The 18,996-nt window shown below is 34.5% G+C and overlaps 1 protein-coding gene across 1 annotated transcript; it reads left to right on the top strand.

Moving 5' to 3' along the window:
• Window positions 1–1,764: 1,764 nt before the first annotated feature.
• Window positions 1,765–10,720, top strand: LOC110722343 (RING-H2 finger protein ATL3-like). The gene is made up of 2 exons (XM_021901618.1): window positions 1,765–1,863; window positions 9,820–10,720. Exons 1-2 carry the CDS (start codon window positions 1,765–1,767, stop codon window positions 10,582–10,584), a joined length of 864 nt encoding a protein of 287 aa, XP_021757310.1. The 3' UTR covers window positions 10,585–10,720.
• Window positions 10,721–18,996: the final 8,276 nt, after the last annotated feature.

The raw sequence follows: 18,996 nt of genomic DNA on the forward strand, positions 1-18,996 counted from the left end.
GTAAATTTGAACCAAATTTCTCCAATCTCCATAATATAAGAAATAATACTTGTATGCTCTTTTCATCTTTATGGTTCATAAAGGTGTGAAGGTTGACAGTCTAACACATCGTGCTACCATCATATTACACTCCGTATATATAAACCAAGTAGTCCATATGTGAGTGCTTTATACTTAAAATCAATTTGGAATTATTAATTGTTGGATCTCCAATAATTATCAATATTAATGAAAACAAATCGAGCTCATCAGATAGAGGTATGTAGTGTTCCTAGGTTAACACTTTTTTTTTAAAAAAAAAAGAAATAGAACTTGCAAAAAAAAAAAAAAAAAAAAAAAAAAAAAAAAAAAAAAAAAAAACACTAGGACTAGAGGTGACAAATAGTTTGTTTAAATCGGATCTATTCATCAATAGATTATACATATCTAGGTAAGGAAAGTTGCAAGTTGTCTAAGATTAATTCAGGTAAATGTTGTATAAATTTGAGTATAAGTTAGGTCAGGTCAGTTTCTAATCATTCAATATCGGCGGTACATGTTAGATTTGGACCTCTAATCATCCAATTTTGGTCACAGTTTAAGTCCATCATGTCAATTTTGCGAAAAATATGTTCTTATTGTACCTTGAGCTTCATTATTATTAGGTCAAAATTTACTACTTTGTATATTGTTTAAAGAACGGTTAATGATAATATATTGTCTAATTAAGAAATGAGGGTATGTAGCTCCCAAGTTGGTACAATGGCACACACATGCACACTCGAAAAGCCACTATTGCAAGTGTGCAATTAAATAAAAATTGCATCATTTAAACTAGTAAAACTACAAAATAGGCCCTAGCAAATACTCCATACGGAGTAATTAATTCAAGTAATCAGGTTAACCTAGGATATTTAATAATAATAAACACTAAAAAGTATGAAAGATAATATAGAAACGTACCAAAAAAAATACAAAACGCAACTAATCAAATTGGCGGCCTATGTACCCATCGATGATCAATGATGGCTAAAGATTAAAGAAGCTCCGTATATTACTATAGTACTTGCTTAAGTCATTCTCAATTTGTTTATTTAAATTTGATTATTCTAGTTGACTTTTCAATTTATTGAACCTTCTAATTTTGTTCTTCTAAATTTACCATTCCATATTCATCAAAATGTCAATTAATTTCTCCTCTATGTTTCTAGTCAAAATACAAGACTAATTCAATTTTTATTTTCAAAGTTGGCCTATTTGGCCATATGTATAGTAGTTTCCACTTTGTCCACCAATATTCAGTTAATTTGACCCTTTTACAAAATCATAGCTATATTATACATCATACGTAGTACATGATATAAATTCCCAATTTCATAAGCCTGATTTAAATTGCTTCTCACTTTCCTTTCTCTTGGAAAAAATTTGGAAAATTATTGCTGGGAAATTTCCTCTGTTTTTCTTGCTCTCCAAACTTTCGCAAAATTTCAACACATATAAACCCCCCTTATTATTACTTTTTTGTACTTAATTTGAGTTCAAACAATTTTTTTTATATGGGTTTTGCTGGAATTCTCACAATTTTTTTCAATCTGGGTTGTGCTTTTTGATTTTATAAAATTCAAAAATTCCTTTCTGGGTTTTATTCTTCTCTTCAAAATCTCATTTGGGTTAATCTTATTTTACGTTAATTTTGTGTATTTTAGTAGAATTGATCAATTATTACAAGCTAAAAAGTGTCAAAAATGGTGGGTATGGATGGAATGTCACCATCTTCAACGAATGATGCAAACTGTATATGCAGCAGCTTCAATATCAACACAAATTATGATTGCAACTGTAATAGTCCTCTTCTTTGTAGTAGCCCTTTGTTTCTTCCTTCATATGTATTGAAAGTCTAACTGGCTAATACAAGAGGGGGGGTGAATTGTATTTGAGGTGAAATCTAAAAACTTTTTGCGGAATTTAACTAAATGAAATAGTGACGAGAGAAGATATAGGCTTTTCTAAATTTCCACTAAGTAATCAAACTCTTTACAAGTGAAGATTCAAACCCGTTCAACAAGTTCCACAAATTAGGAACTTGTTCCCAACTCTCACAGAAGACTTCAGCAACGAAGCTTCCTTGACCTCACTTTACAAACTCACAATCCCAACCCCTAAGTACTTGAATACAAACTGTGATTACAAATACCTATTGCACTCAAGAATATAAGAAGGATAATAACTCTCTTTATGTTATTAGATAGCTACTGGAATTTTTATGCTTAAGAGTTATATCTTTCTGAGATAGTTTGCATGAGTATTTATAGAGAAGGCTTAGTCATTAACCTCCACTATAATCACGTCCACATGCCAACAACCCACTAACAACTTGTGGAGTTATCTTGACAGATGGTAATCATGAAGAGGTTTCCTAGCCTTATCTAATTAGTCCACTATCTTAAACAACTTGATAATCATTAGCCGTATAAAGATTTTCACACAGAAAAACCGCTTGCTATCCTTATCAAATATTTGTTTAAAAAGATTATCAAAAGTTTGTTTAAAAAGATTTTATTTGAAAAGATAAATTTATTATTTATTAAAACAACTAGATAATTATCTTCGATAATTATCTTTATTAAAACTTTTACAAATTATCTTTTCTTTAAGAAATTATCTTTTAAAACTAACTTTTATTCCAGTAGTCTTTTTAACATAAGTCATTGAGTTCCTTTCCGACTTTATAATATTGAGTGCTCACAATTAAAACTAGAACGTGAGATTTGCACGAGGCTTTTTAGAGAATGCTACTCCGCATCCAAGTTCCTACTCCGGAACGAACTTTGCTTGAATCCTTTATTCACCAAAGACTCAAAACATTCATTAGTCGAGTTTGTCAATTTGTCCATCAAAACCAAAAGGCTCAACAAATTCCCCCTTTTTGATGATGACAAACATTGACAAACTTAGGTAAATAAAATCATCCAGGCATGCAACAAAAATTTAAAGTAAGGCATGAAAACAAAAAAAAACAATTAAAGAACTTAGAAAAATATTAAAAAGTTTTTTTTTTTTTTTTTTTTTTTTTTTTTTTTTTTAAAAAAAAAAAAAACTGAGCAAAAGAAAAATTAACAAAGACTTTAAAAACTGAACTTAGCAAAAAGTTTGTACCTTCGATGTGTGAGTTCCTTGGTAAACACTTTAGCCGCCATTGAAGTTTGTCTTTTCCCCCTTTTGGCATTATCAAAAGATTGAAAAAAAAAAACATTTTGCTATACTCCCACTAGACTACGTAGGGAATAGTGAGCTCAAATAATGCAAGGCAAAAATAAGTTAGGTACTAAATCATCAGCAACCTCACACAATCATATGAAAAATACGAGCCAAGTTCCGATTTAGGAAATAGAAGAGGAACATAGAGAATGTAGCAAAGGATAAAGGCGTACAAACCACAGTTCAGAGAGATTAAACAAGACCAAAATAAAATTGTTCAACATATGAAATTAGAATAAGTGCAATCAAGGATTTAAAAGGCTGCATTGGTAGGATCAAGGGTTGGATTTGTGGGATCAATAGAGTCTTCCTCGACTTCCTCAAAGGCTACTCTGTTGATAGTTTCCAAGATCTCCTTGTTGCCTTCACTAAACTTGCCTTCAGCCTGTGCAAGCTTTGCCTCTACGCCTGCAAATCCGGTTGCTTGAGAATCTGCCAGAGCCTGCACCTGGCCTTTAAGAGAAAGCAGTTCCGAGGCCATTTCCTCCAGTTTCTTGCTCACCAGAGTAGTCAACTTCTCCATATCTGCTTGAACCTGTTGAAAATCATAAACAGACACACGAGTTCCAGAGAAAGCAGCAAAGCCAGTAGGCTGAAATGGAGGAGGAGAAGGTGAATGAGGAGGCTGCCTAGTAGATGAGACAGGAATAGAAGAGGGTTCAATGGCAAAGGGGACTTGGGTAGGTTTGAAGGTGGGATCAGATTTGTCTGAGGAGCTGATGGTTTCTACAGTCACAGGGTGTGTAGTAGAAAGGGCAGGCTTGACCACATTCCTCTTACTTCTTCTAAGGCCCCCTGTAAACACAGGAATGACAGGTGGTCCAGCTGTGCTCTCAGAGTCTGTGGTATGTTCCCCCTCACTTTGATCAGTTCCCTGCCCCTCATGTGAGTCAGATTTTCGAGCTTCCCCCTCAGAAACTTCCTTATGTTCCCCCTCAGAATCTTCCTGTTTTTCTCCTTGCACATCTCCCTCAAGTATTTTTTCTTTGTTTTTCTCTCCGTTAGAACTTTTTTCTTCTTCCTTATCTCCCTCAGAATCACTGGAGGTGGTAGCACCCTTACTAGCAACCTCACTACCCTGGTCACTGCCCTCCTCATCACTTGCGTCACATTCTTCCTCAGCTTCTTTCCCTTTCCCTTTCTTTTTCTCCCCTCCTTTCCGAGGCACAAAACATACTTTGCCATTTGTAAGCCTAAGACTCAGTCTAAGTAATGATTGTTCAGAGAGGATATTATCGGGTTTGAGATATGTTGGGGATTCACATTCAACATCAATACCAAAAGATTTGACCAACACAGTAAGGAAAGAGCCATATGGAATTGTGGTCTTTTGAGCATAAAAATTCAAGTGTTCAATCATTAGAGCAGGGAAATTAATCTGTATTTTGCATGCAAGACAGAATATGAGGGAGTCATCCAAGAGTGATACGGTACTCCGTTTTTGTAAACGGCGGTACTATACCCTTCCAGGTGAAGGTAAACAGTAGCTTATGAAGGGGTGTTAGGGCATGATGGTGAGTAGTTTTCACTTTCGGATTTCCTCCAATAAATTGAAGGATTTTGCATTCATCATTATGGCCAATATTTACAGATTGTTTGTGCTTTAAATAAGAACAATAGCCTTTAACAGGAACTTGAAATAGATTTCCAAGATAATTGGCATCAAACGAAATTGGAATATCATTAACTACGGCCGAGCACACACCATTATCACATTGAAAGGTATTTTTGAACTCATAAATAAGTTTAGGATAAACAGGGTAATGAGAACAATTCTGGAACAAGTGAGTCCATTTTTGATAATCAATTAAAGAAGTAAATTCAGTGAACTTACTCGCCACACACCAATCATAGTTGATGTGATATCCGAGAGTGTAATTCCATGATGGGAATTTGGTGGTTGCGCGCCGTTTCCTGTCGCCGCCCTTCACAACCTTAGCCTTCCTCTTTGGCTGAGCAGATGGATGCACCATCGCAATTGGCACCGGTTGTGGAGACCCCGTGTTTGAGGAGGGTTTGGATGGTGGTGATCGGGTTTTTGGGGTGGTGTTTCGGTTGGTTTTCATGGTGTTGAAGGTAAAATGAAGGGAAGGAGAAGATGAATAGTGTGAATAGGAAGGAGAGAGAGTGAGGCTGGTTATGGGAGTTTATGGGGAGTTTAATTGATTTGATAGGTGAAGGTGGAGTGAAAAGAAGAAGAAGAGTTTAATTGGGAGGAGTGAGAAAGAAAAATGACGGTTTAAAAGGTGAGGTAGTGGAGTAGTTTTAGAGGTAGTAGGATTTAATTTGGTGAAATAATTGCACTCATCTAATTCAATGTTGATAAAATAAAATCGTAAGTTAAGGAGTTGATATACATGCTTCTTATCTTACGTAACAAATAAAAGCAGAACTGAACAAAGGAAAATAAGGAGGAAAAAAAAAGATAAAAATATGAATAAAAGATAAGAATAAAAGATAAAAAAAATAAGGAAGGCAAAAAAGATAATAATAGGAAGGAAAACAAATTAACAATATAAAAAAAATGGTAAGTGCAAATGGATTGTAAATTATGATGATAATTTACGTGATCATAATACAGAGAATAAAGAATGATGAAAAGGGAACTTGAAACAACATGGCTCAATATTTTTTAACATATTAAAAGTATGTATAAGTGACTTTTCAATACTTCACAAATCTTTTCCCTGGGTAATTTCAGCTGTGTTATGCACACAAGATTGAGCATAGCATTGTTAGTTACATCCGATTTTACCTTAGGGGTTCCAAACAAAAAATCACTTTAGCCGTAGCATCCCCAATTCCACACGCATCTTTTCAAACTTGTCTCTGCTTAAAGGCTTAGTTAATATATCAGCAATTTGACATTCAGTAGAAATAAAATCTAGCCTAATTAAGCCCTTTTTCAAGAAAGTCATAAACATATCAAAAGTTTCATCTTTACTATGTAAGAATATGACCCATGTAAATCTAGAATAATCATCCACAAGAACTAAGACATATATTTTTCCACTTTCTACTTTGAATTCTAACGGGGCCACACAAATCCATATGAATGAGTTCCAATGGTTTTGTGGTGCTTACCATTTTCTTTGATTTAAATGATGATCGAACATGCTTTCCTTTGATGCAAGCTTCACAAATTTTTGTCATTTAGGAATTTGATAGAAGGTAATCCGATTACCAAGTCCTTTGACCTTAATTTGTCAAGCAATGAAAGACTAACATGTCCAAAACGTCTATGCCATAGAAGTGGATCATCCTCAATAACACTTAAACAGGATAGATTGTATTTTGGAACTTTGTTAAGATCCACGGTATACGTGTTCCTTTACGAGTTTCTTCCAAAACGATTTTTCCAGTGTTATTGTTGATGATTTTGCATTTTTCAGATGAAAAGCTTACAGAGTTTCCTTTATCACAAAGCTGAGATATACTGAGTAGATTATGCTTCAAACCTCGAAAAAATACATTGTCAATTGCATGGGAACTTGACCTTCCTACTTTGCCAACAGCAACAATGTTGCCTTTCTTATTGTCTCCAAAGGTCACTGTTCCCCCTGTATAGGCCGTCAGTGAGAGAAATCTGGATTCATCTCCTGTCATGTGCTTAGAACAACCGCTATCGAGGTACCACTGGTTGTTCCCCCTCACTGCGACCTGCAAAAGAAATTAAGGGTTAGTAGCAGGAACCCTTTCATTCATGGGTTCCTGTGTTGACACATTTAAATCAGATTTCTTCTGCCAAACATAGTTCACATTCTTATTGTACAGATTTGCTTTCTTAGTACATTCTTCACTGCGATGTTCCTTTTTACCACAAAAAGAACAAACGGTCTCACTAGGTAAGTTCACATATTTCTTTTTCTTTCCAGTGGACTTCTTCTTATGAACATAGCCTAGACCTTCTGTTCTTTTTGTCTGAGCTTCCTTTACCCACTTGGGAACACCCGTGCTTGCTGTATTTTTACTTTTTCTTGCAATTTCTAGGTCCTTTTCTAGTTTCTCATTTTTATCATTGGTTTCCTTTATCTCTTTCTTAACATGCTCTAGTTCATTATTAAACATGATTAAAGGAACTTCAGTAGACCTGCAAGAATCAATGTTAGTACACAACATTTTATATTGAGTCAATTCAATATTCAGCATGATATTCTCACTCTTGACTCTTTCAAGGGATTCTTTTAGCATAATATTTTTATCTAACAATTCAAAGAATCTGCCTTGAACATCATTTCTTAAGCTATTCAGATACTTAACATGATCTCTACAAATTCCAGTTGCCTTTTCGGCTTGCCTTAGTTTTGCACATAATTCTTTATATTCATCTAAGGTTTCTAACAATAAAGAGATTAATTTATCCTTTGAGAGAGATTTCAAATAACTAGGTTGAATGACTACCTCATCATCATGCTTTGCCATTAGACAGAGATTGGCTACTTTCATCGTCTGTGTGTTCCTGTTCCTCTTCTTCGGAACTTGATTCTCCCCACGTGGAAATCATTGCTTTCCTGAAATTTGTTTTAGAAAAGTTAGGCTTGGAATTTCTGCTTTGATCAGCTTCTTTTCCCTTGCCTTTCTCAGATTTCCATAATGGACACTCTTTGATGAAGTGGTTGGTGCTTCCACATTTGTGACAAGAAGACTTGGCTTTGGGTTCCTGATTTCTTTTACTGTATCCTTTCTTCTTGTCTAAAAACTTGTTGTTACGGTAGAATTTTTTCAGCCTTCTCACCAACATTGCAGCTTCTTCTTCATCGATGTCAGACTTCTCTTCGGATTCTTCATTAGCTCTTAATGCTAGCCCTTGACTTTTGACAGTCTCCTGAGTCCGATTGTTCGACTGGATCTCGTGAGTAATGAGGGAACCCGCAAGCTGTTCCAGATTGAACTTGGTGAAGTCTTTTGATTCCTGCACCGCTGCAACCTTTGCTCTCCATCTGTCATTGTCTGGAAGACTTCTTAAGACTTTTTCTGACCTGCTCATCTATAGGAATTATCTTACCAAGACACGTTAGTTCGTTAGTAATACTTTTAAATCGAGTAAACATGTCTTTAATGGATTCTTTGTTTCCCATTTCAAAGCGCTCATACTGAGATAAAAGAATATCTATTTTGGAACGTTTAACATCTGACGTTCCTTCATGTGTAACTTCCAGAAGATCCCAAATTTCCTTTGCGGATTTGCACCCTTTGACACGAGTATGTTCATTGGGTCCAAGTCCCCAAATTAGAAACTTTTTGGCAGTAGCATTCATTTCTAATTTTTCGAAATCAGTTTTTTCATATTCATCCATAGGTTTAGGGATTACCTCATTGTTAGCATTCGTTTTCGTAATTTCGTAATCTCCTACTTGTATAATCCGCCATACCTGATAATTCTCTGCTTGGATGAAGATTTCCATCTTATCCTTCCAATAAGGATAATATTTGCCGTTGAAGTATGGAGGCCTTTGAATGGATGTACTCCCGAATTCCTTTTCCTCTGTGTAAGCCATTTTCCCAGGAACTTACTCAACAGGGTTGCCTGCGTGCTCTGAGTTCCCGCTCTGATACCAACTGAAAGTCTAACTGGCTAATACAAGAGGGGGGGTGAATTGTATTTGAGGTGAAATCTAAAAACTTTTTGCGGAATTTAACTAAATGAAATAGTGACGAGAGAAGATATAGGCTTTTCTAAATTTCCACTAAGTAATCAAACTCTTTACAAGTGAAGATTCAAACCCGTTAACAAGTTCCACAAATTAGGAACTTGTTCCCAACTCTCACAGAAGACTTCAGCAACGAAGCTTCCTTGACCTCACTTTACAAACTCACAATCCCAACCCCTAAGTACTTGAATACAAACTGTGATTACAAATACCTATTGCACTCAAGAATATAAGAAGGATAATAACTCTCTTTATGTTATTAGATAGCTACTGGAATTTTTATGCTTAAGAGTTATATCTTTCTGAGATAGTTTGCATGAGTATTTATAGAGAAGGCTTAGTCATTAACCTCCACTATAATCACGTCCACATGCCAACAACCCACTAACAACTTGTGGAGTTATCTTGACAGATGGTAATCATGAAGAGGTTTCCTAGCCTTATCTAATTAGTCCACTATCTTAAACAACTTGATAATCATTAGCCGTATAAAGATTTTCACACAGAAAAACCGCTTGCTATCCTTATCAAATATTTGTTTAAAAAGATTATCAAAAGTTTGTTTAAAAAGATTTTATTTGAAAAGATAAATTTATTATTTATTAAAACAACTAGATAATTATCTTCGATAATTATCTTTATTAAAACTTTTACAAATTATCTTTTCTTTAAGAAATTATCTTTTAAAACTAACTTTTATTCCAGTAGTCTTTTTAACATAAGTCATTGAGTTCCTTTCCGACTTTATAATATTGAGTGCTCACAATTAAAACTAGAACGTGAGATTTGCACGAGGCTTTTTAGAGAATGCTACTCCGCATCCAAGTTCCTACTCCGGAACGAACTTTGCTTGAATCCTTTATTCACCAAAGACTCAAAACATTCATTAGTCGAGTTTGTCAATTTGTCCATCAAAACCAAAAGGCTCAACATGTATGTCAAATGTTTTTGGGCACATAATAATGAAGACCCTGACGTGGTGTCATGGCGCCGCCAATTAGCCGGTCAGCGCCGTGCTGCAGCCGTCCCTGCGCATCGCCGAGGTTTAGACCCTGCCGCGCTACGGTCGTTGCCTATTCTGGTGTACAACCCCAAGGATTTTAAGGATGGATTAGAATGTGCTGTTTGTTTAAGTGAAGTGTCAGAAGGAGAGAAAGCTAGGCTTTTGCCTAAATGTAATCATGGGTTTCATGTTGAGTGTATTGATATGTGGTTTCAATCTCATTCAACATGTCCACTTTGTAGGGATTCTGTTATCTCTACAACTAGTAATTCGTCGAATGATGATGCTAATAATGATCTTGAGTTGCAAGATGATGATGGTTTGTATTGGTCGGATTCTAATTCGGATTCTGATGATGCTACTCCAAGGGCAGCAGATGCACCTAATTTTCCTACAAATGTTCTGTTTTGGGGTGATGAAACTCGAGTTAGCGCGTTTGGACAAGGTGCAAATGCTGCTGCTGATGCCTCTTCATCAGCATCTTCTTCTGGTGTCAATAGGCCAAGATTGGATGAGATGGTGATTGATATACCAAGTCGCGAGTTTTGTGAGGATTGCTTGTCGTCGCCACCACGAGTGGAGGAGGCGAAAACTCCGGTGATGACGAGGTTGAGATCGTTGAGGAGGTTGTTAAGTATGGGACAGGGGAGTAAGGTGGCTCCCTCTAATTGTGAAGTTGATCAACAAGCTTAAACCACAAATATTCAAGTTTGTTGATTGCAATTTGATCATGTATAGATTTTATTTACTCCGTACCAATTTTAACAAATTTATTTACTTGGTATATAAGATGGGTGATTGGTGGTTTTCTTAAATAAAAGATGAAAAACCCCGCATCCTCATAGCCTCATAGCTAGGGTTCTTAGTTTTCTTACAATGATTTATTCTTTTGTTAAATGTAATACTTTAGTTTACCAGCTAGACGTTTTAATGTTCGTAAGAATATATTGCCCTGTGTTATGAAATAGGACCCTTTTTGGGACTTTGAATTTGATTGAGGAACAATGCAAAGCTAAATGAGAAAGCAATTAAAAATGAACAAAATAAAACACACAAGATTTATAGTGGTTCACTCAAAATGAGCTACATCCACTTTTGGGGAGATTGGAGCTTGTATTACTCTTCAATGGAGGAAGAATTACAATGGAGAAAGATGGTGTTCTTGGTGAGCTAATTTAAGATCTAAGTCTCACTTGTGTTTCTCTCTCATACTCTCTACAATGAAAAACAAGAGTATATATAGTGCAAGATGAATCAACGGTTAAGATTACATCCCGAGCAAAATAAGAAGAAATCGCAGCGCTGGAACAGGGGCTCGAAGGTTCGACCGAACCTACCCAGAGTTCGTTCGAACTTAGTGTGGCTCGGTCACACCACCATAGGTTCGACCGAACCTACTCTAGAAATGAAAAGAGCATCAGTTCTGCCTAAAGGTTCGACCGAACCTATTAAATGGTTCGGTCGAACTCCCCCTGCGCGGACAGCACTTCTTTAAACAGCCATAACTCCCTCGATTCTTAACCAAATCAAGCTTATGACCAGTCGTTGGAAAGATTTTGAGAAGAGCTATCACCTCCAACTTGAATCATCTCAATATCACTTCTAGATCTTGAGATATGCTCATTTTAAGTCAGCCCTTTCCATGCTTCTTTGATTAAAGCCCCAAACACCATAATACTAAAGCATATATCAACATGGAGCATTCAAGGCACACATATAACACCCTGTATTTTGTGCAAGACACCATAACTAGGTATGATCTCTTGAGAATCAAGATTATTATTTTCTCATATCCAACATTTTAACTACTACATATATACGTTTGTGGATTTCTTATGAAGCGACACATATACACCCTTAATTTCTAAACATTGTGTATAAGGGTCTGTTCTCATACGATTATTTTCAGTTCAGCTCTAATAAATTCAGCTCAGCTCAGCTCTAATAAGTTCAGTTCAATAATTCAGCTCATTTCAGTCAATGAGAACAGGCCCTAAATACGAATAATATTTTTCTATATTAAAATAATAAAAATAAAATCAAATTCCAATTATTACATTCCTGTCTTCCATCAACATAATTTTGGTATTGTTGGGGATGAATTGGAGCAAACTATAGGATGATTTTAGGCATGTGCATGGTAATCTATTGTACACACAAAGATCCTTACCTCAAATTATATTTTATCTTAGTTTAAATTAGCATGATATTGATAAGATCGAAATTTTCAAACAATTTTTTTTAAAAAAAAATTTAAAAAAAATGTGAGTTTTATACAAGCCTTGTAATTATCCTCCCATATCATTGGACCTACTCTTGTCTTAAACTAAAATCAGTTGCTTTTGCTTGTGGGAGTATAGTTCTTTCATCAGCATATGCATTAATATATTTATCCAATTCAATTTAAATTAGGGGAAGTCATGTCACTTTTAATTTGTTGTGCTGATTTTAAAGTTTATAATGATGTATTAATAGTCATTGCTTTACATAAGAAAATAATTATAATTAAGGGGACGTCATTGTTCTTTTGTTGCAAGTCTTGTAACATCTCTCGCAATTAGGAATTGGTTTGACTGATGAATGGAAATTTGGGGATAATGATCCACATCAACTGTGAAAATGATTGCAAACAGTACTTTTTAGAGGTGATTTTATTTTTAAAAGTTCATGCTAAAAGCCAAGAAATTAAAAAAAATAAAAAATAAATAAATAAATTATACATAAAACTTGATTATTAATATAAATAAAATAAAAATTAGTTTATACTTTATAGATGGCAAATTTGCTACAAACTTTGTTTTAGGTTCTAAAAAAGTTCTTTTTTACCTCTTATTAGAAATCGTTGTAATTGGATAATAAGTATTCGTATCATTTAGGAATGGCTGTTGCCAATCTTGTGACTTAGTCTCACTTAATTTAGTTGATCAACATTTTTGTAAAGAGTTTTGACTTTCTTTAGTCAAATTTTGTATCCAATAATTCGGTCCAACTTGACTATTAATGTCAAAAATGTGTATTTTACTTGGGGAAATTCCCTTCCCTGTTTCTCATGGTGAGAAACAAGATTTGTTTTTCATGGGGGCATTTTTGTGAATAAATCAACAGCTTTTTCATTATTGTGGGTTTCACAATTGAATAAAGTTGTTGATTTATTAACAAAAATACCATGTGAGAAACAAATTTTGTTTCTCATCATGAAAAACTGGGACATCTTCTTTTACTTGGATTGATAACTTGACTATCAATGTCAAAAGGCTGCTCTATAGCAATTAGCAAAATATTGTGCAATTGATTTACCATCTTTCTCCAAAAAAAAAAAAAAAAAAAAAAAAAAAAAAAAAAAAAAGGGGCTCCTTTTAACATAACCTTATTTGGTTGACTCATGTCTAAATTGGGCTAATTATCATTTTAATTAACTCCGTGTTTTGCCAATAATAGACATCACTTAGTTATTGTTCATCTCACAATAATTCCTTCAACCTCTTCCAAACGATCATATGCCTATGTTGCGACCTGATTCGGACCGGACCCGGAATCCTTGAATTTCAAGGAACGGGACTGGACCTAAATCTACAAGTCCGAATCAGGTTCGATTTCGGTCGTTTCAGGTTCGATCTTGTTTATGTACACCCCTATATTACAATACGAGTAATATAACATAGTTTAGAGATCATTCATGTCTACTTATTTAAAAGATACACACAAAAGATATTTTCTACAAATTATTTGACATATAATTATTTCAATTAATTGATGTTCAAAACGTCTAATTTTATTAGACAAATAATTGCTTCAATTAATTGTATGTTCAAAACATCTCATTTTATTAGACATATAATTACTTTAATTAATTGCATATTTAAAAAGTCTCACGTTGTTGACAATGAATTTATAGCTTACAAACTTGTCATCATGACTTAGTTATATACTTCATTTAATCATGCTTTTCCGGAAGAAGTTAATCTACACAATCATCGACTTTACTCATATAGTCAATTTTAATTTATAACCAAAGTTTATTGACATGCACAATATTCATTTTGTAACTTATTCATAGTCCTACAAGAAAAATAAAAACATGTGCCATTGCATTATTGCATTAGTAGTACGAGTAAGTAGTTATAGAAGTACTCCTTTAAAACCACACAAAATAAATGCTTTGGTTCATAGTCAAACTAGTCACAATCAAACTCGTATTTTCTCTAAGTAATTTTAAAAAGCATACAATAATTTTTTTTTAAATAAGAAATCAACTATCATTGCAATATAATCATTTTAAAGTTCTCAACCATTTATTCGAAATAAAAAACTTTACATTAATAATAACTATGGAATATCAAAATTGACAATATGGTTCAATGCATTTGATTATTCATTTTCGTAGGACAAATCTATCCCAACCAACCAAGCAAATCATACACTTTCTACATATCAAAATTTAGTTAAGGTTTTAAGGAGCAGAGTAAACAGTACCATAGGTTTTGGCATCATATTCATGCTCATTAAGCCTCTGTATAATAACATATGGTATGTTATCCTCCCTCTTCCTCTGATTATTGTAGATTTTTCCATTCATGGACATTTGCTCAAAATATTGATACAATCATGGGCTTGTAAAATTTGGGCCACAATCCCAACAGACTACGTTGCACAACATTTTTCTGGGTTTGAGAGGGTAACGCCTTTAAAAGGGGAAGAGGAGAAACGGGGAAGATAAGAAGGTGGCATGGTTGAAAAAGGGGGAAAATAAGAAGAAAAATACTAAAACTGGGGTTTCAAATTCTTGGAAACCATTAATTTCCACCAAATTATGGTTTGGGGGGTTTGGACTTCCCTAACGGCGTTAAATCTGCCAATATCACCATCTGTGTAGAAGGCGTTACCACTTCTACTCAGATTGGTGAGTAATTGTTGGATTTCCCTAACGACTTTAAATCTGCCAATATCACCAGCAGTGTAGAAGGTGTTACAACTTCTACTCAGTTTGTGGGTTTTTTTTTTTTTCTTTTCTTTTGGTAATTGAATATCTGGGAGAGTTTTTGGCATGGATTTGGATGGTAAATTGGTAATAGTTAATAGACATTGTTTTTGCAATTTTCAATTCTTAGTGGATATTGATGGTAATTGGATTATGGAAAGAATTTTTGCAGTAATTGGGTGGTAAGATAGATATTTAAGAATTGTAAATGATGAACGTAGAATTAGTGGAAAAATGAAGGATTTAATTATTTTTACTTGACTGAAATTATTTTTATTTAATACTATTTTTTTTTTTAAAGGTGAAATGAACAGGGCCTAACTCTCACTATAATAATTGGATTAGCAGTAGTTGTAGTAGGAAGGCTTGTATTGAGAGTGGCTTGATGGGTATTTGTATTTGTGTCTTGCATGCACCAATTGAAAGCACATATATTTATTTATACTTGTGCAATGACGGTGGAGCCATGAAGTAAATGTTGATTTGAACATGCTAGATTATTCTAGCATATAAGATTGAATTAAGAAGATAATTCTAGAAAATAGATTTTTTTTCATCCACAATATTGATACAATCATAGGCTTGTAAAGTTTGGGCCACAATCCCAATCAACAGACTAGGGAAGATGAGAAGAAGAATGCTAAAAACGGGGAAGATAAGAAGGTGGTTGAAAAGGGGGAAAATGAGAAGAAAAATGCTGAAAATGGGGTTTCTAATTCTTGGAAACCATTAATTTACACCAAATTATGGTTTGGTGGTTTGGATTTCATTCCCTAAGGGCGTTCACTGTATGGTTTCTTCCACCCAGATTTGCCAAAATCACCAGCTGTGTAGAAGGCGTTACGACTTCTACTCAGTTTGGTGAGTAATTATTTTAAGTTTAATTAATTTTTTTTTTTAATTTTATTTCATTTTTTTGGTAATTGGATCTATGGGAGGGTTTTTGGCATGGATTTAGATGGTAAATTGGGAATAGTTAATAAAAAATTCTTTAGACAATTTTCAATTCTTGGTGGATATTGATGGTGATTGGATTATGGGAAGAATTTTTGCATTAATTGGGTAGTAAGATAGACAATTTTTTTTATTCTGGATAGTTGGGTATTTTTAAGAATTGTAAATGACGAACATAGATCTGGTGGAACAATGAAGGATTTAATTTTGTAAAGCTCATGCTAAAAGCCAAGAATAAAAATAATAAAATAAAATAGGACATTTTGTGAAAAACGAACTACCTTAAAAAAAAAACACTTTTTTCGAGAAACTACTTAATAAAAAAATGTTGTAAGAAACTACCTTATAAAAGGGTAAATGTTGTAAGAGATTGTCACTGGTCGGAAAGTCGACGTTGACTTTTATTTTTCGGCGTTGATCACATCACGTGCCAATCAGGTGACTTTTAATTCACTATTTCCCTCCTTTTTTCTTAGTTAGCACATGATGTGGTCAACTCCAGAAAATAAATATCAACGATGACTTTTCGACTTAGGGTAATCTCTTATAACATTTACCTTTTTTATAAGGTAGTTTTTTTACAACAATTTTTTTTATTACGTAGTTTCTCGCAAAAAAAAGTGTTTTATAAGATAGTTTATCACAAAACGTCCAATAAAATATAAACATAAAACTTTATTATTATTAATACAAAGAAACTAGAAATTAGTTTATACTTTATAGAGGGCAAATTTGCTACAAACTTTGTTTCAGGTTCTGAAAAAGGTTCATTTTTACCTCTTAGAAATCGTTGTAATTGGATAATAAGTACTTGTATCATTTAGGAATGACTCTTGCCAATCTTGTGACTTAGGGCATGTTCTCATTGACTGAATTGAGCTGGGCTGAACTGAACTGAGTTGAACTTATTAAAGCTGAACTCAACTCAACTCAACTGAATATTTTTATGAGAGAAAGAAATTAAGATAAGAACTGAACTGAAAATAATCGTATGAGAACAGACCCTTAGTCTCACTTAATTTAAGGCATGTTCACACTTACTTAATTTCAGTTCAGTTTAGCTCCAATCAGTTCGTTCTGTTCAGTTCTACTCCTAATTTTCCTCTCTCATAAAATATTAATTTCAGCTTCAATCAGTTCAGTTTAGTTCCAATCAATTCAGTTCAGTTAAGTTTAGCTCAATTTATTAAATGTGAAGAGGCTCTTAGTTGGTCAGCACTTTTTTTTAAAAGAGTTAAGACTTTCTTTTTTCAAATTTTGTATCCAATAATTTGGTCCAACTCGACTATCAATGTCAAAAATGTATATTTTACTTGGATTGATAACTTGAGTATCAATGTCAAAAGGCTGCTCTATAGCAACACGAGGAAACCCCATTTAATTAATTTGATAAACAAAATTTGTTTATCAAATGGCAAAATGGTAAATAAAACAACATAAATGTCCAGTCATCATGACATTTTTGTAAATATATCAACATAGTGAGACCCATATTTACTAAAAAGTTGTTGATTTATTTACAATTTTGCCATTTGATAAACAAATTTTGTTTATCATATTAATAAACTTCTCTATTTTCTCATAGCAAAATATTGTGTAATTGAATTACCGTCTCACCCTAATAAAACACAATCGTGAGAGAAAAAAAAAAAAAAAAAAAAATTAAAAAACTTATTTGGTTGACTCATGTCTACATACATAGTTAAACCGGGCTTATTATTACCATTTTAATCTTAACTCTGTGTATTGCCAATAATAAACATCTCTTAATTATCGTTCACCTCATAATAATTCCTTCAACCTCTTCCAAATGGGCATACGCCTTTGTTGTCTTCTACTCACATACTACAATACAAGTAATTTAACATAGCTTAGTCTACAAGATACTGGGAAAATATACTTCATACAAACTATTAGACATATAATTGCTTCAATTAATTGTATGTTCAAAACGTCTCATATATAATTAAGGAAAATTGTAAACTAATAATCCCACCTTTGCCACTTCTGCTCAAAACAATCCCACTTTTTCGAATTCCCAAATAATCCCACCTTTGACCCCCATCTTCTCAAAATGAGTCTTTAACCGATTTGTTAAATTAGTGAGCTGTTTAAGAAGGTGACTTAACACATGTCACCTTCTTATTGGCTTTCTTTTTAAAATTTTTTTTTTTAAAAAAGGATAATTAAAAAAAATTAAAAAACCCCCTCGACCACCTCCCCTGTCGGAGCTCCGCTTGCTGCAGCACAAGCTCAACCAAACCACCGGCCTAACCCCTTCAAACACCTATACCCTCACCACAAAACAGCCGAAATCGACCAAAGAAGCCCTGTAACGGTCGATTTCGGTAGGTGATGGTGCGGTTTTAATTTCCATCGAAATCGACCATTGGATTTTTGGGCGTTCGATTGATAGGATGTGGATTTCTAAGCGGCGAATTTCTGGGCGGTGGATGTCGCGGCGGGTTTCAATTTCTGAGTGGTTGAAAGGAGGTTTCGAGGAGGGAGAATGAAGGAAGGGGTACAATGGCCGGCTTTACGGGTGGTGGTGTGCTGTTTTTCCCGATTTTGGTGGGACAGGGGGTGCCGACGGCTGGAGATCGGCGGTATTTTGGGGTGGCAGGAGTTCGTGGGCGGCGGTATTTCGTGGTGGCTGGGGTTCGTGGTTGGTGTTAGGGGGTTTTATGGGTGGATGGGATGGTCGGGGATAGGAGAGAGAAAGAAGGTGGTGGGGTTAGGTGGTGATGTGGCGGTGGTGGTTAGGAGAGAGAAAGAATGTGGTGGTGGTTATGGTGGTTGGTGTTAGGGGGTTTTATGGGTGGATGGGGTGGTCGGGGTTAGGAGAGAGAAAGAAGGTGGTGGGGTTAGGTGGTGATGTGGCGGTGGTGGTTAGGAGAGAGAAAGAATGTGGCGGTGGTTATGGTGGGAAGCTAAGGTTGAAGATGAGAGATTGAAAAAAAAATTATAAAAAAAAAAAAAAAAGTTAACCTGTTGAACAAGTTGTGAATTATAAGGCCTGTTTTAAGAAGATGAGGGTCAAAGATGGGATTATTTTAGAAATTCGAAAAGGTGGGATTGTTTTGAGCAGAAGTGGCAAAGGTGGGATTATTAGTTTACAATTTTCCTATAATTAATTCAATTAATTGTATGTTCAAACGTCTCATATTATTAGA

The sequence above is a fragment of the Chenopodium quinoa genome, unplaced genomic scaffold (assembly GCF_001683475.1).
Source record: "Chenopodium quinoa cultivar QQ74 unplaced genomic scaffold, ASM168347v1, whole genome shotgun sequence".
Lineage (NCBI taxonomy): Eukaryota > Viridiplantae > Streptophyta > Magnoliopsida > Caryophyllales > Amaranthaceae > Chenopodium > Chenopodium quinoa.